Source organism: Colius striatus, chromosome 7 (genome assembly GCF_028858725.1).
Source record: "Colius striatus isolate bColStr4 chromosome 7, bColStr4.1.hap1, whole genome shotgun sequence".
Taxonomy (NCBI): Eukaryota; Metazoa; Chordata; class Aves; order Coliiformes; family Coliidae; genus Colius; species Colius striatus.
The window spans coordinates 5,210,863-5,232,370 of NC_084765.1; the positions used below are offsets into that span (position 1 = coordinate 5,210,863).

Consider the following 21,508-nt stretch of genomic DNA (forward strand, 5'->3'; position numbering starts at 1 on the left):
CTAATTCAGAGCTACCCTCTTCTGAGGAAGTTACGTAGTACTGTTTATTCATCACCACCTGCTGTTTTGTGAGCAGCAAGACACATATCTGGTATGTGGCTGAGGAGAATAAATGTCAAAAACAGAGAATGACTAAAGAGGAAAAGGGGAAAAAAACCAAAAAGCATAAATTACATGCAGAGAATTACTTTCTGTCATCAGTAACACATCAGATGGATTTGGAAAGTCTGAGGCAAGGCTGCATGGAAAATATTAGCAGCATCACCTTCTTCACAATTAAGTTATATTAACTTCTGCAATCTGCATTTCTATAAAGAGTTGAATAAATTAAGGCAAAAAGTGCCAAGGTTTTAGTATATAATGTAACAATAGTTGCATATGGAAATAACTGGGCTTCTCCACAGGTTCTTTGGCCTTTTTGTTTCTTTAAGGCCTTACTTGAAAATTTATCCCATTCTTTAAGTCTTTTGAGCTCTTGCTTCTCCTCCCACTCCCTCAACTAGATACTTTCAGATCTTTGGAAAAGTTGATACACTCTTATTGCAAGAAAGATATCGTTAAAATTGTTCATGAGTCCGTTATGTGGCATAATCCTGCTAACAGTATGCTTGGGATTGGGACTGCTTGTTCAATGGACATCATATACTATTGTTTTTCTAAGTAAAGAACATGTAGGTATGCAACATCTAAAGCAGATGTTAGACTTTGCTCAGCCCTGTTTGCTTCCGGCAAGAGCCGTAGAGAAATGCAAATGATTGCTAGTACAGGGTACTAATCTGCATGTGATGGGAAAATAGCATTTAGATAACCTCTATTTGTAGAAGCTTGAGCAATGTGGATAGGTGATTTCAGAAAGCATTTTCAAGCTGGATAAAAGTATGAAGGGATATCAAAACTAAATTACAGCCTTCTTTACCAAGGGGCTGGGTCACTTGTCACCGCAGCTAGGCTTCAAAGTTACAGCCAAACTACTCAGGAGATCAAAAAGCTGCCTATTGGAGCTTAGTTTATTGCATTTTAACATTAGTTTATTTTTTTTCACTTACTATATAAGCAAAATTGTGAGTTTAATGTACAAAATGTCACTTTTTTGTTGGAATGGAATTAAGTGCTTCTCTAAAGTAGAAAAACATAATAGCAGGGTTGAACCATTTTGTTTGTAAGACATTGTAATTATCCTTAGAATGAGTATATTTAAACAGATAGACTGGAAAAATGAATGTGTACACTACTACTCTCTCCTGTTATATAAAAGCCACCATAGTTATCTAAGCTATCTAATTAATTTACTTGCCTTGGAGTATTTCTACAATCAGACTCAGTCAAGCCTATTGAAATTATGATTCACCCAAGGTTGGGGACAAACAATAAGACAGTATTGCATAGTGAAGGTAATCATTAACTGTAAAAATATGGTTTAAAGACTTTTGTGTTCAGTGTTATTAATGATTCTAAAACAGAGTAGTTCCTGCGAATGGGGAGCAGTATATAGTGGCTTCAAAGAGTTTAAAGGTCACTAAAGTGGTATTTGGAAGATTTAGTTAGAGGAAACCATCTTCTCCAGAGGACAGCAAACAACAAAACAGATCCTAACTACCCAAAATACTATATATTATGGGTCTCACTCATGTAGTCTGTTATCAAATTAACTTTTTGGTGAACTTCACCTTGTCACTTCCAATGCTATATCAGATCATGCAATTAGCATTTTTGTGTGACAGGCAGTTGCCAGGTAGCCGCTGGTTGTAGGAAAAGACAGGTAATTATATACCTGCTTTGTGACCTGCAAAACCTCTTTTTTTTTTTTTTCCTGTTAAAATGTGACAGAATCAAGCCCAAATTAAGGGGCTACCATAGGAAAGTCTTGAACTATCAAATATTAAGGGTCAAAAAAGTAGTACAATAGTCAGAGAAAATACAGCAAAGTTGGTTGGAGAGGCTTTAAATACTTAATGTGGAATATTATCAGCTGTGTGTTTCTGTAGGGGAATGACAAAACTAAAGAGGAACGTAAAGTGTTAATTTGCATTTTGTAGGTACCATTTTTTAAAGTTGTTCCCAGTATTTATGGAACTTTCTACAGTTAAATATTGTTTTTTTTAAAAAATAGCACATTTATACATTAGCTTTCAGTAGCTAATGAAAAGTGATTAGCTGAAGGATTGTATTAAAAAATTATTCATACACTCACATGTAATTTAATAGATTTCACAGAGCAGCCAGGGTGAAGATTTAAAATGTCATGGTTTGTTCTAGATTAATAACAAATCTCAGTAGAAATGCTCAAATAATATATTGAGTTAATCTTTCAGTCATGCCTGTTCTGTTATGGGTAAAAATCACCAAGCAAGAAAGTCTCTGTACAGTATGAATTACATGCTGGTAATTCTTTTATACTTCAGAAATGGTAAACAAACCCTTTCATCACTTCCTCTCCCTTATTGGATGAGATCAAATGCTAATATATTGCTGTATTCTTTGATTTACATGAGCTTGATAATAGACTTACTCTTTGAAGAGTCACAAACCAAAAATCAGTGTTGGTGACAACTTAGCTATAAGCTTGATATTTAAGAAGGAATACAAAGATTATACTGTTTAATTTTAACACTGTAGTAACATGATACTTCAACTTTACTCTCCAAGAATCTCAGCCATCTCCTTTTCTAACTGCTGCTTGTTTACGAATAATAATAATAAAAATCTGCAAAACATGCCCCCTGCAAAAACTAACAAAGTGCTTTATTATACATTCCAGCATAGATGGAATACAAGACTAGATGATGAGTAGAAACATGCCACAATTGGTTTGCAGACAATGTGATAGTCTACTTAAAAATGTTATTTAAAGAACCAAAAAATATGTTATTGGAATTTTTTCCTACTTTCCTTAATTTTCCAGTTCAATCTTCTTTATACAGGTCAGCCTTATGATGAGTACCATAGCTAAAAAAAAAAAAAAAACAAGCATCATTTGAAGCATGGTTCTTGCTTAACTAGTCTCTCAGCAGCTTGTGTAAAAATAAAAAACAACATGCCACCTTAAATTCAGAGGCATCTGCCTTCTGAGAGAGACACAGAATACAACTTTAGAAAGATGAAACTTGAAATGTCAGAAGAACAGTTGGTTCTTTCGATTTCTTTTTATTGAAGGTGATGGTAAAGTGAATGCAACCACACATTCAGGTGAAAATGTAGGAGCAGATGGTTCTGAATATATGATTTCATAATTATATATTATAGAGTGAGAGATTGTATATTATTTAACATGTGCAGAAGCTGAAATGCATCATTAAGTAGATCTTCAGGATGCTGAGCATCAGTGGGTTTAGCAATGTATTGAACCTTTGAAGTTCTATCTGAAAGCATTCAGTCTATTTTAGACAGAGGTTGCTTCAATGTCTAAAATGCCCTTAATGTATAGTAATCTATATCATGATAGGTACTCAGTGTTTTTTCTCAGCTTACACAGAATGAAGACTTCTCTTTTTTTCTACGGAATTAGACTGTAGAGTGCTTTTTTTCTTGAAGATTTTATTGAAATGACAGTGTACTTAGGGACAAATCATCCTACCTCATGCAGAGCTCAAATAATTGACTTTTCCACAGAACCTATTGTGGTTAAAGAATGGGATGTGAAAGCTGAATAGTTACATGTGTACATGCCATGTTGCATGCTGTGCTTGAATGCTGACCTTCTTTGCATGAGCTTTTTGTGACCCTGTTCATTGCTGTGACCAAAAAAAAAAATCATACCCCTTTTCCAACCTTCTAGCCAGTGGTTATTCAAGAAGACTGTTAGATGTATTCCCCATTGAAAGAATCTACATTTCTTGAAAGAAAAGCAGTAATGCAGTCAGCCATAAGGTGACTGAATAGACTGACTCATAGCTCTGTGTCCTGTCAGTCTCTTGTGTCATTCTTTGTTTCTCCTGTTGAATTTTCTGGCCATTAGTACCTCTATGTCTTCCTCTTACTTCTGCAGGTAGAAAACTAGACTAGTGGGGAGAGATGGGAATGAACAAAAGAGCTATAGAGATGAGTGTTGTTCCTGTACTACTGTTCAGTGATTCACTGGTGAGTGTTTCAATCGATATTAGTCTTAAAATTTCAAAAGATACCTCATGAATCAGTGGAAGCTCATATTTATGGATGGAAATTACAATTCAAAAAGTTAGTTCATGTAGAAAGAAAAGATATCTATCTAGATGACAAAAGTCGTCTATATATCTGGTTAGTTATCACAGGGTTTACATTGATGTTATTTTTGCATCGATTTAAACACAGGAATAAATTCTAACTGGAATTAATGGGATAGGGCCTTTCACAATTCAAAGTGTTTCCCTTCTGTCCTGCAGCAGTCTCCACGAGACAAGAGAGGGCTCTTCACCTTTTTCAGTATGTTTCCATGTCAGTGATACAGGTTTTTTAGCCAGTTTAAAAGCAGACTTATTAAATGACCTTTTTAATAACAGGTTTTGTATTTATGTGCATGTAATTTTGAATTCTACTCCACTTAGAAAATAATTAGGAAACATGGTTTGAAAACATGTTCAAAACTCCCATATCACTTTGGTGGCAAAGTGAGCTGGAAAAGCAGAGAGCTTAACAGTTGCAGTTTTAATCCCTGGGCTCTGTTGAAATCCTTTCATTGAGTCAAGGTCTATTTGATACTAGATCTCACAGATTATGTACTTGACCAGATTCCTAAGAATGGAGATAATGAAATGCTACATTCTATGAAATCTAGCTATGACCTGAAAAGGTTAACAGCACTAGAAATTTTATGCAACTGCTTCCAAATCCTGGTTGGTTGATTTATTTTGTTTAACGATCATAAAATCACAGAATGGTAGGGGTTGGAAGGGAAAGATGGAGAAGAAATTCTTGTAAGTTAAATAACCACACTATAACTACTGTGATTTTTTTTGATTTTGCTGCTCTTGGTAGCCAAGAACATTGGAGTAAACATCAACATTTTGTGATTATTCAAGACAATTTTAAAACTATGTTTCCTCCCCTTTGAAACAGCCTTTTGGGGTTTTTTTGGTGGTTGTGAAACATTGCACCAGTGAAAGATTCTTAAACAATATTAATAGGATTTGAAACAAAAAATAAACCCAACAACCTATTAAATAATGAAGACTGTTCTGTTTTTTACTAGTACTTTAAAAAATATGGCCAGTGTTTGTCACTTAAGTGTCTAATTTGATACACATTTTGGCTGGAATTTGAAACTTTAGAACAGTGAAGAAAATATGAGAAGTACTATGAAATATTTTAGGCCATATTTTGAGAGAATATAAAACAGTTGTTTCTCTCTGAATTCAGTGGAATCATAAGGGTCTTCATGAGCTCAGTATCTCAGCTCTCAGCTTAATTTTTTTACCATGCATTTTAGTCTTCACTATAGATAGGAGGATCACAGATGGCTGTGGAGAAGTGCAGATGCTGTCTTTGCTACTGTCCTTCCCAGCACTGTAAGAGAAGACAGAAGTAATGGGTTAACATTGAAGTGTCCCAGGAAAATGGCAAAAAAGTGTCCTGCTCCTACTTGTTTCATCTGCTTGACTGATACTGTGTTGATTACCGTGCTTTTTTGTCAACTGTGTGTTTAAGACCATTAATGAAGCATTCAATGAAAATAATTATGATTAATATTAAAAATAAGTGCAGTGACACAATTGCTTTAGAGTAGTTTTTTCTAACTACAATTATTCCCTTATAATGCAGAGATCTGCAAGATTTTTTAACTATGCAATTATAACATGCTATTAGTGTGACGATCCCACTGTTGATATAATATAGCAAATTTCACTGAGTTCCCATTAATTCTATATTAATGACATTTTGATATGATCTTGACAATATAATCCTAATGCATGTCATAGCTAAGAATTTTGAATTAGAGCTGCAGCTCTGCTAGCTTTTCAAAAATCAGATTTTTAATAGAGTATAACAGAAAACAGCTCAAAATACTAGGAAATTCTCATTATTTCATCAAGAAAATGCAATTATCAGTTAAAGCCTTACATTCCTACTTTATTAAAAAAAGTTATGAAGACTTAGTTATGAATATATATATATATTACTGATGTGAATAAGAGCACACAACATGTTCTTTTGTGGCTTTGTAAAGAAACCATGGAACACTCTCCTTTGCTTGTAATCTCTTACTGTAACCTCTATTTGTCCATAAAAACATTATTACAACTTGTATATTATAAAACAACACAATAAAGCAAACCAAATATAGAATGAAGTGGAAAACATTTTTATGGCTGTCATAAATAGCTATAGCAGTTTCAGAATGACATGATATAGGTAAGGTTTATGTGTGTATCTTCTACACTATTAGTCATTATGTTGCATGACGTTTGACTATTTTGAGGGACTATTCCTGTTGTTATTTAACATACAGGCAGAAATACTTACCATTAATGCAATATTCCTTATGAGAAGCTTATCAACAGTAGCTTGTGCGATTTCCATGCCACCTTGCCCCTCAAATGTCTCAAAGTATTTCACACTATGGGTTTTCAACAGATAAATGATGACAAATTATGTGCAGATGAATCAAAATATATAAAAAGATTTACCAAAAGGATGTATAGCAGTTCTGATATTTAGATCGTCTGGATTGGGATGTTTGTAAAGTTCAAGACTGAAATATCCTAATGACTTCATTGCACTAATTCTCTCTTGGATGGCATTCAATCTCATTATAGCTGTAGAAGACCAAATGCTTGAGAAATGATTTAATCGGATTTGATTTGTTTCTACACATGGTTCTTGTTTGTTGTGGTCAGTTTGGATCCAAATGTACTGGGAGAGATCATCAGCTCTACATTTAAGCACAAGTACCTGCCTACCTCTACTGTTTTAAATTAAGGAGGGAGGAAGAGAAGCATGATACAAAATTTAAAATTACTATTCAAACCTATTTTAAAATAAAAAATTACATAATTTTAAATGGAAACAAGTCCTTAAAGAGATTTTGAGCATACTCTGAAGTCTATTGATCACAGTACCTAGAAAAACTGTGAAGCCAAGAATGGTTACCAGATGTAACTGAGTTTTGTTGTTATTTTCTTGCTCTGTTAGAAATTTAATTAAAATACTGTTGTGGAGCCTTTTAAGTTTTGAAACCAATGAGCCACACAGAAATGGAAAAGAAATGTTTTCTGAGACTTCTAAGATTTTTCTTTGACCTGGATGTGTTATCAAGTAGCCTTTGTTTTATAGAAGTCAAACTTATCCAAATTCCACAATATTTATTAAATGATAACATTGTTTCAGAGTTAAACAATAAATAATTCTTTAATGGACCTGTATGTTGATTGTCAGCTCACTTTGGTATGCACATTGTTTTTGGCCTTCAGTTTTAAATGAATGCTGACTTCAACTGAGCTAAATTTTGGTGTGAGAAGGTAGACTTGCCCTCAGCTGTCTTCTGGCCATAAGCAAACATCAGCTCAGAAATGCTACAGAAGTAGTTTTGATGTCAATAATTGCAGACTGAAACAGTATTTCCGTGACCATAGTGAACCTGGTGGCCTGTTTGATTTAAATCCCAGTTCCTGTAGCTACAAAATGAAAGGTCTCTCTGAAACTTTGGACACAAAGTGCTTGTTACAGTGTCATCTAAACACTCCCTCATCTAACAGCATCTACAAGTTATCTGTGAGGACTTGTTTTAGACCTACAAGGAGAGACATTTGTAACAGCTGCTTATGCAGAAGCTTCTACCAAAAAAAAACTGTTTCAAGTTTCCTAATGCTAAGTAATATATCACAGGTCACTTGTAGACATTGAGATCTGATGTAGTTCTTGTACTTATGAAACCTAGGCAGTAAGAAACAGAGGATCAGATTTCCCTTGTTCTGTTTTCTTCTCTCCCCTCCTTCCATCTACCACATTCAAATTGAAATGTAAATTTATAGTTGGAGAGATTCAACACTACTGGTTCTGTGATAAATATAGAGAATTTCAGAAATTTCAAATTTACTTAGTTTTCATAGCATCACAGGATGAAAACCAACCCACTTGGGAATTTTCTGAGCTCTTAAAACTGCTTCCTATCATGTATGTATTGGTTGGATCAAGTCTTGTCACTACCAGAACTACTGCAGCTCTAACATACAAAATGTAGGTCTTAGCTTGGAGTGAGGGTCGGCAGCCCAGATATGTTACATATTAAATACTGGTTTAGACAGTGGGAAAAAAAGGTGTTTTGTAGAGTGAATAAGACTTTATTTTTTCCTGTAATCACTTGTTCATGAAATTGCTCACTTCACTGTACTTTAACAGCAAACCAATATGGGCTGCATTATATTTGCTGAAGGTTCAAATGATAAATTGAATTGCAAGTCTAGCCTGCTATAAGCAGTGTTATCATGAGGTTAAATTTACCTTTTTATTATTTTAATGAACTTGCTTCTGAAATGTCTGGTTCTTAGATTTAAAGGGGAATATCTTAAAAAATTTAAATGACCTTCAAAAGGATCTTTGCAGCAGCTTTTACTCAACTCTAATGTTCGATATAAATCCAGTATTGTGGTAGCCAGGATGGGATTTTTTAATGTTTTTTCTTGGTCTTTTAGTTATTTAGGCACCATTCTTGGGCAGTTGCTTTACTTTTTTGGCTGAATGCAAATGAAGAAGATGCACCAATGTCTTGTGAACTAGTATCCTAATGGTACTTTGTTGTGTGATATGGTATTTAAACTTACTGCTAGATATTTATTTCTAATCTTTCAAAAAGTTGAGATAATGACATATCAGACTTTCTCTGCTATGCTGTGAGGGGTACATTAGCTAACTGATTCTGAATTTTCCTATGTGCATGTTTGTAAGAGTTAATAATGCCCTGTCTCACCTAAAATATACACTTCTAAATGAATGTGAAATATACACTGCAGAAGAAGAAACTGCTAGAAACTCATCCATGCTTTTTAGACACTTCTGTCACTCAAGGATCTTTTGCCATGCAAGCAAGTCTCCGGGGCTTCATCATCTAGACCATGGGAATTCCTGCAGTGTTTATAAAAGCCTGTGTGTTGAAGACTGAGTTGGGATCTGTCACTCCAAAACCTATTATTTCAGAAAGTAGTATTGTTAATGTGTCAGATTTCAGTCAAGAGCAGTAGTAAGCTTCATGCATTAATTCTATGTATGTTTTTGTGCCGATAGTGTTTGTATAGTGCTGATGGTGTTTGTTTATGTGGATATGAAACATTGGGCCTAATATTGAAATACCTCACCCTGAGACTTATACTTTGTCTTCCTATTTTGGTAAGAACATTTTTGCCCTTCGGTAACTTAACAAATTTGTTAAGAGTTTACTTAAGGAGCATTTCCAAAGGTAGAGAAATACTTCACCAAGGAGGAGAAGGAATGAGAAGATGGAGTGGGAAAAGCAGGAGGAAAAATTGGGAAAAGAAATGCTGAATCTATGATCAAAGCTCAAGTGAAGCCTGTCTTTAAGGGAGAGAAAAATGTCAATAAGAGATGAAGTGTCTCTGTGAGTCACTTGTTCCTTCTGCTCCTGCACAACCAAAACTCTTGTCTAAGAACTCTGCTTGCATTCATCTTGCATCACTGTGGTCTACAGTGCAAACTGTCTCACAACAATTATTTTAAAGAAGAGAGTGCTGATGTCTCTGGTTTTGTACTCCCTCTGTTATTCAAGATACTATTTCTAATACTGTATTGCAGAGATTACATTATTACTTGGAACCTCAGTATATCTAGCTAGTCTTTTTAAGACATAGAAATGCAGTATGTGGTATAGAGTACAAAAATGTATCAAGTTACTGTTCTAGTTATCTAAAACGATGCTTCAGTTCAACAAAAATATACATGCATGTGCATTTGTACATGTGTAAGCACACATAAAAAATACATTCAAAACCTCACATTTTCTACACTGCAGTGGTGACACAACTACTATATAATAATGTATTCCACTTTACACAGCACTGGACATGAAATTGAGATACTTATGTTGTATCCATAGCTTTACCTCAGTTGCATTTTTCTAATCAAATAACAATGTGCCAGTTGCATTTGTAAAGAATCCTGAAATAAATTGTATTATATTTATTTCTGTTCTTCTAAAAGTCTTTTGTGCAACGTCTCATGAAGACTTCAATGTTTTAAATTTATAGCATGGTCTACTTTCAGTATATTTATAGAGATTTCTCTGTATTTTAACACTTATGCATTCAGAATAAGTGAATATAATATATGCCATCATTTCATGATTCCTTTTTTTTTTATTACTATTATTTCCAAAGAATGAAAATAAAACTAGGACCCCTGTTATAGGAGTTACTACATAAATAGATACATAAATGGCTGTCTTTCTGCTCTGGCAAGCATAAGCTTGTTTTATATTTTGTAAAGGGAGGCAGTTGATTTGTTTTCTTCTCTAAGGTAGGCAATGCCATTCTTATATGATAAGTATATTTTGACAAAGTTGCAAGAAACTGTGTGACTAGTGTTTGAAATGCCTTGGAATTTTGTAGTATTATTTCCGTTGTTTTCTCCTTATATTTTCTGTGTATGGTTATTTGTAAAGGAGTATATGTAATCACCTTCTGCTTGCTAAGCTAGGACTAATTATTTATTTAGCGAGACTGCAAATAAATTGGAGTCAAGAAATAGAGTGTCTTTAATTATAAGAGTGAAAAATAACATATTTTGTAAGAATTCCTCATGCCTAAAGTGTCTATATGCAATATTTCTATCTGAGGTCTTTGAAGTTACACATTAATATTTGATCTCGCTTTAAGTGTACACAGCACTAAACAAATGGACTATACAGTCTAAGTCTAGGAAAACCTGCAAACAATTCTCTTCCTTTATTGGTATAAATATATTGTTCTTAAGATGCATGTTACACTGTTAAAATACATCTCCTAAAAAATGCAAGAAAAAAACCCAAACCCTTCAAAACAACAGAAAGCTCCAGATCAAAGTCAGTTGGTTGAATATAAGGGGGAAAAAGGATTTTTTTTCCCCTTATGTCTTCCGGCAAACAGCTTGAGCACCATTAAGTCCTTCAATGGTAGCATTTGAGATTAAATGTCCAGTCTTTAATTATAGAAGCTTGCCCCTAAAAATGCAGGTTTTCCTTTTGTCCTACTTGTATAACTACTGCTAAGCATTTACCTTCACAGTAATACAATTTTATCTGTGTGTATCTCAGTCTTTAGGATTGCAATTGCTGCAATCCCTGCTTAGCGAATGCTGCTCTAACTGCCTGGTTCCACATTGTGTCCCACAGTGGACTGAGGGGCTCACACTCCCTTGTCCTGACCTCAGATGGGAAAGCTTGCTGCTACAAATCCATTACACTGAGCCCATGAGATGTTCACAGGCTGAAACTGAGCTATGATAGTCTGGATAGGATATTTACATCAGAGCAGGACTAAAGCAGCAGTGTGGGTAAGCATGAAAGCTTCCTATTGTTCAATCAATTCTGATCAGGATGGAGAAATTATGCAAACAATAATAATGTGATGTCTAGGTGATGGGGTATGACACTGCAGACAACCTGTGCTGAAGCCACTAAATGATTTTTGGGGATATTCTGTGCAAGCATGGTAAAACTGTTGAGATGAAACGAAGTCTTAGCAGTAGGCTTCTCTATTCCACCTCCTGCCCTCCAAAAAAAAAAAAAAAAAAAGGTCAGGGCAGTAACAGAATTAAAAAATAATTCCTCAGGTTGAAAAATTTCCCAAGCTTTCTTAAGCTCACTCAGCATCACCAGGCAAGATTTACTCTCTTGATGCACTACAAGTACCTTCCCCTCCATTCCACCTCATACGTGTGCACATAAAAAGAAGACAGAAGTATTAGCTGCTGCTAAATGACTGAGGTGTCTGGTAGCCTGAGAATGTTGGCTCTTTCTGGAAGAGAAAAATGACAGGCTGACTGCACTTTTTATGACCTTTTTACAGTTTTATCATAAGTATCCATGGTAACATGACTGTTTCTTTCATGCTGGTATGTAGCATCAAAATAACAATGATGATTTAAATTAATGTGGTTGAATAGAACCAGGTGTGCTGAAAAAAAACCCCAAACTACTAGAGTTGAGACACAAGGAAGAGGAGCCAGAACTACGTTATTCCTTTTTGGCTATGTACGTTGCCTTTTCTTTTCTCCTTTCTCTCTCTGTCCTCTTACTTTGTTACTGAAGAATGTAGTAACTAATTATTAATTTTGTTTGTATGTCATGTGAATGTCTATTAAGAGTTAATGTTAACTTCAAAAAAGTTTCCATTTATTTCAAAAGGTGAACTTCTATTTGTACTGGTAGATTGCAAAATTATTCCTGAATAAACAGTTGACTACAATGGCCCATCAGCTTTAAACTATGGAAACTTTTATATATGTGATGAACAATGTGGTTTCTGATGCCTTTCATTTGACCAGAAAAGCACATAGGTGACCAAAACTCCTTTTTGTAGTGATCACGCTTCATTCACTTGTAGACAAGTTTGGTTTTAGCTTTGGTATTGTATAGAATGGTGATGCTTGTTTAAATGTTGCACTTCCATATGATTTACCATCAGATCCATCAGATGAGCTTCACTTGTGGCAAGGTAAGCAATACTTAGATTCTGCAAACATCTATAACCAAGGGCTGATTTCAATCAAGATGAAGATCAGGTGAAATACAAACACAGAAGCAAGTAAACAGTCTTAATGTCTTTGAAGGTCTTATCAGTTGTTTGAGGTGATAAAGGGTTTCTAGAGATTACATCAGTGTTTCAAAATACCATTTTGGAAGCTATTCCTGCTCTTACCTTCAACTTGATGTGGTACTAGGGTGAAAGAATACCTAACTGCTAAACAGTAGCTGGTGAATTCTTGCTTTGCAGATATGATACCTTTCCATGTGTAGTGGCAGACTGAGCTGTGACTTGACATCTACTGGAAGCAATTCCTGCCTCTATATCGTTTTGTCTTGACTAGATATTCGCTTCATTAAAAGGTACGGATTGCAAAATATCGGTGGCGTTTTCATTATCATCTTTTTTCTTTTTGTCTTCCAGGAAGAATTTCTCTGCTATGTTCCGCCGTGCCCTCCGGGAGAAGCGCCAGGCACCGTGCGCCCATCCCTCCCGGTCCACCGCGTAGTTCGGCGGCTACCGGTGCGGCCCCGGGAGAGGGCGGGGGGCGGAGGACGCAGCCCCCGGGCCGGGAGGGGGGCTGGCACCAGCAGCTCGCCGTGAATGTGACATCACTCCCGGAGCTTCCATCCCACTCGGAGCTCCCTTCCGCGCTCGGTCTGTTGGTCAGGCAGCTCCGGCGGAGCAGGGCGAGCAGCTCTCCGGGCGAGGCGGGTCTCGGGAGCCACCGGAGCGGGGAAAAGCCTCGCTGCGAAGAGGAGAGTGAGGAACGGAACGGAACAGGCGCTCCACTATGAAATTCATCTCTGCTTATTACTTGCTGCCTCTTTTTCCTGCACTGGTCTTCAGCATTAGGTGAGTACCGAGAGCTATTTTGCTTGGAGTTCTCCTGGGTTTGTTTGCACCATTTTTTATTCAGTGCTCTCAAGAGAAATAATAGATTTCGGCTATGACTGGGGTAAGAAGTTTAGAGCAGATATCTTCTTTGATTCTTATCTTCTCCCCTCCTCCACCTGGTCCTCTGAAAGATACTGAGCCTTTTCTTGGTGTTTCTGGGCTTTTTTTAAAAGGTGTGAAAGTTGACCCACACCTTATGTGATGTAACGAGACAGTAACAAATATCAGCTTTATACATATAGCAGTAAAAACAGGTAGGCTCTATTTCATCACAAATAAGAAAGCCAAACAGCTGGAACTGAGAACATGCTAACATCTTCATTTACAGAATGCAAGAAATATCAACACTTGACCAATCTCATCTCAATGTAGGTTTCTGTATCTGAATGTAGACTTAAGGCTTACCTTTTTTTTTTTTTTTTTCTTTTTTTAACTGTGAAATGCAGGTGGGATGTTGCAGTGTTACCTCAAAGCCAGGAAACCTGTTAAAAAGTTGCTGCATTTCTTTCTTTGCAAGTATAATAAATCCCTCAGAGAATATAAACAGCTGCTTAAAAATATAACCTGTTCTCACCATGCAGTTTTCTGAGAAGATAATGTATAGTGCTGAGTTGCTCAGACAAAGTGTATTCTTTATGCTGTAGACATAACATGTTCATCAAAGAAAAGATAAAGCTGAGAGACACTATCCCATTGTCTTGATGTACACAGATGGAAAGTTAATGCTGGGTACAGAGCAGATCTGTTATAATGACACCACTCTCAGTTCAGGCTTCTTAACTTCCAGTTCCTTATTGGCAAATCAAGCCTGAATTTGACTGTGGCATTTTTCTGCTGCATTAGAAGTTTATAGGGTGCTCATTATTAATGTCTGTGAAGCATGTTATTAGGGGATATATGTGTGTACATTTACCAGGGGAATGTGTCTTTTCACTTATTTTCCATCTCTTTTAAAATCAGTATGGAAGCAGCATTTTTCAGAAGCGCTGCATGTTTTAAGCTTTAATTGTTCACTGAGAATTAAAATAATAAGTAAAGAAAAAAGAGGAAGGTGTGCCCCTGCTAAGTACTCAATGTCAGATGCAGCAGGAGCACATATCTGTGTATACTCTCACACAGGTAAATAATAACTCTGAAAATCTCTGAGTAGGAGTGATTTCTCCCCAGTGCAGGGAGAAATTAGGAATGTCAAAATATTTCAAGTACTCATTTACTTCACTCCTTTGGAGGGAGTTGTTACTGATAGGGGAGAGATACTTATTTTGTGTAACACCTCTGACTTAGGGACTTTACAGTACCAGTCCGTATGAGCCACTACTATGCTCTTTGAAATATAACACTTGGAAGAAAATTGTAATATATTGTGATTCAATAATTATCTCTCCTGGCTTCATAAGTGGTCTAAGGAAACAGTTACTAGCAGTCATGTGTGAAACTTCTTGTCAATTTGGATTAATAATTTCACACTTCTTAAAGAATGATATGGTCTTTGCTGAATTATACCAGAGTTAAAACGGGGAGAAAGAATGAAGACAGCTTTTGCAGAAGAGGGCTTGTATCTTACATGAGCTTGTGCAGATTAAACTGTAGTGAAAAGGAGTGTGAGAAACTCTTCCAAATTTTCATATTTTATTGGTTTTATGAAGTGCCTTACAAAGTATTGGAACATTCAGGAAACTAAACTGGGACAAGGTATATAATGCAAAGCTCTAAAATTTAGCAGGTTCTTGTCATCTTGAGAAAATATTGCCTGTGTGAAAAATGAACTGTAGCTTATTCTTGATAATTGTGAAAAAAATTCAGCCCTCCCTACTTTTCAAAAAGATAGTTGGAAATAACATGAAGTAGAAGTTGGCATGTGAATGCTAATTATGAACAGTATGACTCTGAGGAGTAGATGTACTTTAATAAGAGTATAATTTTGTGGCAAAAGATGACATGCTTTTAAGTAATTGAGGGATGAAAATTATCAGAGACAAATTCCAGTTAAAATTCTACCCAAGTACAGTACGTGTTGCAAAGTGAAGTTTTCCTTTTGGTAGGAGATTGGTACGAGGTGCTTAATGGTTGGCTTGACAGTATGAGGTTAGCAGTTGGACTCAATATTCTTAGAGGTCTTTTTCTAACTAAAATGATTCTCTGATTCTGTGAACCTGTTAAAAATGAGGCTGAAATTCTCTTGTAGAGTTGGAGATTTATGGAAGTCTTGGACTACTCTGCTCAGCAGTTTCTTTCAGTCACTTGATTTTTAACTAGCTGTGTAGAAGGTAGAGTAACTTTTCAATACAGAGTAATTCTTCAACAGGAAGTTTAAAAAATGATACAGTGCTATCAATATGCCATCTACTGGAAAGAGATTATGCTTTAATCTCCTTCAGCAGAAGGCAATTCTGCCTGTGACAGTTATTATTTCTTGTAAACATATGGTTAATTCATTGGTTGGGCCCAAATAGAGCAGGTATGCAGGAGTAGTGTTTGCAAAAAAAGGTAAGTTCTAATATCCTGCTGTGTGAAATTGCTTAGATAAGGCAAAGTATCAGCCTTGCAGGGCCCAAAGTTTCCCATCATGAGGATTTATGGTTTTTTAAAGTGTGTGCAGAAGTACAGTATCTCCATTTCATAGGTTTGTGGTGAAATCGGTGAGCTCAGCACTTGCTGCAGAGGTGGAGAGCTGCTGCATTTTGTTCCTTGTCATGCAGCGATGCCATCTTCCATGTATTGTGTCATGGTAATAGTTTTAGAAGACTTCAGCATGTCTTTAAGCCTAATTGTAAGCAAATATGAATTGATGAGTTAAACTGTGTTAATATATCATATCATCTTATAGTACTGTCAAAAAGAGAAAAATACAAAGCTACCACTTTTAAGGTTTTGTTCATTATTACCTTTAGATTTTCAGACCTGTGACTAACTTCTCATCATGGTCTAAAATCACATACATGAATCAAATGACTACCAAATTACACAAAAATCACATGTTTGAAACAATCTTTTCTGTATTACCCAAGATCAATTTTAGTTTGGCTTTGAGACACAATGGTGACTATTACATTTCCAGTTGGTTGTAGTCCCAAGGAGGTAACAAGGTCAAAGTGTATTTGCCTGTCCAGTTAATTTACATATATTTTGATGGAATAAGTAAAAAATATTGCTCTAATATCAGTCTCCTAAGAAGTTAAGAAGAACATTTTGAAGGTGAATTTAACTTGATAGAACTATTCTGAAGTTTGTGTTTTCCAATCCACTTTAATTTCCTTGGGCATCTTGATTTTGACAGATCTAATGTGATGGTTGTGTACATGTCATGCTTTTCATCCTCTGCTGCAGACAGCATAGGTTTCTCAGATTACTGAGTGATCAGTTAGTGCACGTATAAAAGGAGCAGAGTCTGATTCTATAGCCCCATGTGTGTTTTTGTGGCCACAGACTCCTAAACATCCTGATTGGAAAACTCTTGAGGAGGGAATGCTTGTATTAAAAGCAGAAATTGCATTATTTTAGTGGCAAAGAAGTGATTGTTGGCTTTTTTTTCCCTAAAACTGCAGTTCACTGATAACCTTACTACAGTGACGTTAAAAAACAATCTGTAATTCATTGGCTTCAGAAGAATGCCACCTTTGTAGTTAGTAGCAGGATCAAGTAGAGTGTTCATTTCTTAATGACAATATGGGTGTTGATCTGGTGTATATCTGCTGGTGGCAGTGAAAGAAGTCTAATGAATTCATGTACCTTATTAAACATGAGAACCTGACTTAAATGCTTGCTTTTTCCCTGGACATATTTTCAAAGTTGACTATTTTCTTTGTATTTGTTGGTATTAGTAGTTACTTTTTTAAGGAATATGAAAACAACAATATCTTTCTCTCCTCTCATATAAAAGTGTGTGAGGGACTCAGTGTGATGCTTGAGGAAAGATAAAGGGGAATATATTTGATGTTATATCAGGGTGGGATGGGGAGAATGTTGAAAATCCTTGTTTCTAGTTCTCGAGTGCTTTCGCATCTTAGAAACACTGTTTGTGCTATAATCAGATGTTGAAGTAACTGTTTTTTGTTTCAACTGATATGAGAACATAAGGAACTCTGCTTCTTTCTAGATTTTGAGGTGGAAGAATAAGGCTTACTGTGCACTAATGCCCTCTGCTGTAGCCACACCATTGCAAATGCTCCAGCAGGTAGCCAAAAGCTGTTCTAACTTTAGAGATCTTGAGCTGAGGTCCAGCAGCATTCTTCCTTTTCCCCACGATTGAAGGTGAACTCTTCAGGGTTACAGTAGGTTACTGCTTTAGTGGAAAAGATGACGCAATTTTGCTGTAGGTTTGAGGGATAATAGAGACTGTCTTAATATTGTGCTTTCTGGATTCTTCCAGAAATGCAGGGACATTAACTCTTCTCCTTTGTCTCCTGCTTAAAATTCCCTTCACACTTACTTTTGCTATCTGAGCTTTCTGGGCCGTGAAAGCTTTCTGATTTCTGTCAATGTGGATGATGACGCATGTTTGGTTAATGACTTGTTAAGGACTTATGTTTGAGGTACTGAAGTGGCATTTAACATACGGCTTGCAACCTTACCATACTCGAAGCACCATGTGCTTTAGTGTGGACTGTGTTTAAACATAATGGGACAGATTTACCAGTGGCACAATTCCATTATTTCAAGGAATGTGTTTAGCTTGATGGCTTTATTTTGATGATTTATAAGCAAGTGCCTCATACAGCAAGCTAAGCCTTGCAGTGAAACAAAGCCCTGCTTCTGGGAGAACAGTTTTGAGATCCAGTGATGTGTTTTAAAAAACGCAAAGCAAACAAATCCCAACTATAAAAAACCTCAAACAAAACCAAACCCAAACAAAAAAAGCCCCAACAAACAAACATACCAATGCCCCAAATCACCCAATGTGTGGGCAGGAGGAGCTACTTCTCACTTTTTTTTTTTCTAGCTGCATCTTGCACTTGTCGAGGCAGGGAATGTTTTTATTCTTAAGTTTTAAATTTCATGGGGTTTTCTGCTGTTAACGATAGGGCAAATCTTTAGTTCAGAGTGATGCCCTCGCAAGCGGTATGGTTGCTATATTACCTTATTAGCTGGGCTAAACCACTTAAAAATGCTCCTCAAATATAAACTCACCAAGCTAAATTAGAAATCCAGAATAAAAGTCTTACTCAGTGTGGCCAGAAATATTAAAAGTAGATTCTTTTGTGATGTTTTGTCATTTTATGTTTCTCATTTCTGCAATGTGAAAGGAAGAAGAAAAAAATCAAGGGAGGAGAATAAAGGATGCTGCTAAAAACTTTTGTAACAAAATCAAAGACTTATTTTACATTTGATCTGATTTACAGTTAAAACATTCTTAAATTCCTTGTGATCTCTGGTAAATCCTGAGGATCTCTAGAATTCAGCCTTAATGTAATGGAACAGTTGAAATTCTGCTTGTTATGGTATATATAATGTATTTCTGCCCAGGAGACATGCCATGGAGTTACTTTTGACATTTTAATGTATTTGTGTTTAGAGAAATTACAATGCTGACACTTTCTCAATTCTTTCTCATTTATTAATTTATAGCTTGGACAGGATGGAAGGATATCTTAACTTAAACTTGCAATCTCTCTTTCTGTGCGATTGTGTGTTCAATATTGTTTTCTATATTTAACAGAAACCTCTTCAGAGCTAGTAATTTTTGTGATGTACCATTCTTCAGACAAATAAATCTTATTTAGACAACTTGTCAAAAAACAACGTTTCTCTTTATTGTCTAGTTTTGCACAATGCTTGCACCAGCTGTCTTGTAAGGGTCAGATCTGTAAATGTTCTCTGTATGGAAGATAAGTTATGTTTTAGTCAGAAAGAAGAAAGATATTTTATGCCATCCCTCAATCTTAATGTTGAGAGAGGTTTAAGATATATATTGTTATATTTGCTATTTCAATCACACCAGAGGGGCAAGAACCTTTTGAAAATGCTGAAGAATAAATATGACATTGCATCAAGTGGCAGGTTTTGTGTGCTACGGTAGATTTTTCTCCCTTTCCTTCTTATGCTATTACATACTCATCTTAGCTCTTACCTCATATCACTCCCGTGTTTATTCACCTTACTTTTAGAGTGCATTATCTTAGCAATGCTTTTTGTAGTGTTCCTTCTGAAGTCTCTACTATATTTGTTGAAATGAATAATACTTCTGTGAATCATGAGAGAAATCAATGTGGATGACACTTAAAAGCTGAAGAAAGAAGTGTGCATGGAATTTCTCAATATCTTACTTGTCGATATTGATTGATGGCTTCTATGGAAAGGAGTAAAGTGTCAGAAGACTCTGCTGTGTTTTATCTCCACGTGCTCTCTTAGGAAGATAAGGCTAGTGTGCTGTCAGAGATTGTATTTTATCCAAATTGTTTTGAGTTTTTTTCCCAGTCATTTACATATTGTTATTATTTATGGATGGTCATATTTGGTTGATCTCAGTTCATTATTTCCTTCTAAGACATAGATAGGTTTCCTTTCATTTGCTGATTATGCAAGTGGAAGCTGGTTGAAAATCAGATTTAGCCACCATTGCACAAATTGCAGAAAACTGAGGGCATATATTGGCTGAATCCCATCTAATCACAGAATGAACTAACACCTTTCTTTTTTAGTTGGAAATGGAACTGCAACAAAACATCCTTCTAAGTTTTTCCATCTAAGCTTCTTCCGGATAACTACACTTTTATCCAATGACATGTGTTATCACTGGCTTTGCTACTGTGCTGTTGCTTAGAGAGTATCAAAACACCTTCTATGAAAAGACAAGTAAATGGATGTTTATGATGGGATACAGTCTCTGTAATTTCACAGTAGTACACATATGATGCTTAATTTCAGTAGCTGTTACGGGTCTTTACAAAACTTGGTGTGGTAGCAGAAGGGAAGACAAATTATCTGGTTCTGTAAGTGGTAAACAAAATTACTTGTTTACTAGTCCTGTTTAGTGGTTAGATTATCAGTATTTGACTGTTTTTAGGTGTTTCTGTGACAGCTCCTAGTTCTGTATTCAGTGACTTTTGTATCTCAGGATTGCGGAGTGAGACAGGCAATGATATGTGTCCAGCTTAATGTTTCATTGTCCTCATTACATCTGAATGATCTTGCAGTCATGTGTTTGTTTCAGGCTAGCCTGTGGCAATAAACAAGAGGAAAAAAAGAGAAATTTTACTGAAATGTGGAAAAGAAAAAACAAACGTGGAAAATTGAACTGACAAGACTGAACAGCAGTTGTGCTCTGGGTGCCATTAGATTGTCTGATGAGGAAGTTTTTACCTCCTGATGCAGTGTAATGAAATGTATGCTCACTGTGCAAAGAGAGAATGTCTGTCTCTTTTGAAAATGAAGAAATAAAATCAATTTTGCTACTGCCTTGCTTACAGCTTTTCTATGAAGAAATATTCGGGATGGGGAGAAGCTCAGCCAGGGTGCAAATCAAACAACTGTGTTTAGTAGGTAGCTGAACTCACTTTGAGCTGCTTTGCTGAAACCAATCAGTTGATGATTAATTCTTATTTTCTGTGCCAAAATATAGAACATGGCCATTGTACCCTTAATACTTATTAGTGACTGGCAGAGTCCATCAGTCCCATTGCAGATCTATCCCTCTATTCTACAGAGAGTACAGAAGTTCCTGGCATGTGCGTTCATGGCGTTCCTCTGAAAATAGGCACTGTGGCTTTTTTTGTTGGTTTGGTTTTGTTTTCTTCTTCCTTCTGTGAAGGAAGCCAAGGTTTGCCAAGGGATCAGACATTTTAGAAAGGCTTAATACCTATAATATGCAGTGGATTTTCTTTAAGTGAGCTGAATGAGTCTAATCTGATGCCTTTTGAATTTCAAAAAGGGACAGCATGTTGGCTGCCTAACCTTGTGAAAATCTGAACATAAGTGAGGGCTATATGCTTTGAAAATTAGACTGTTATAGCTGCTGATGCATATGGGGG

General features: G+C 36.0%; 1 protein-coding gene across 1 annotated transcript in view; it reads left to right on the top strand.

Moving 5' to 3' along the window:
* The first annotated feature begins 13,335 nt into the window (after positions 1-13,335).
* Positions 13,336-21,508, top strand: part of LUZP2 (leucine zipper protein 2) — a 171,433-nt gene continuing 163,260 nt past the window's right edge. The window contains exon 1 of the mRNA XM_062000202.1: positions 13,336-13,499. Within this exon, the coding sequence (XP_061856186.1) occupies positions 13,438-13,499 (62 nt within the window). The 5' untranslated portion in view covers positions 13,336-13,437. The remainder of the gene's footprint in view (positions 13,500-21,508) is intronic.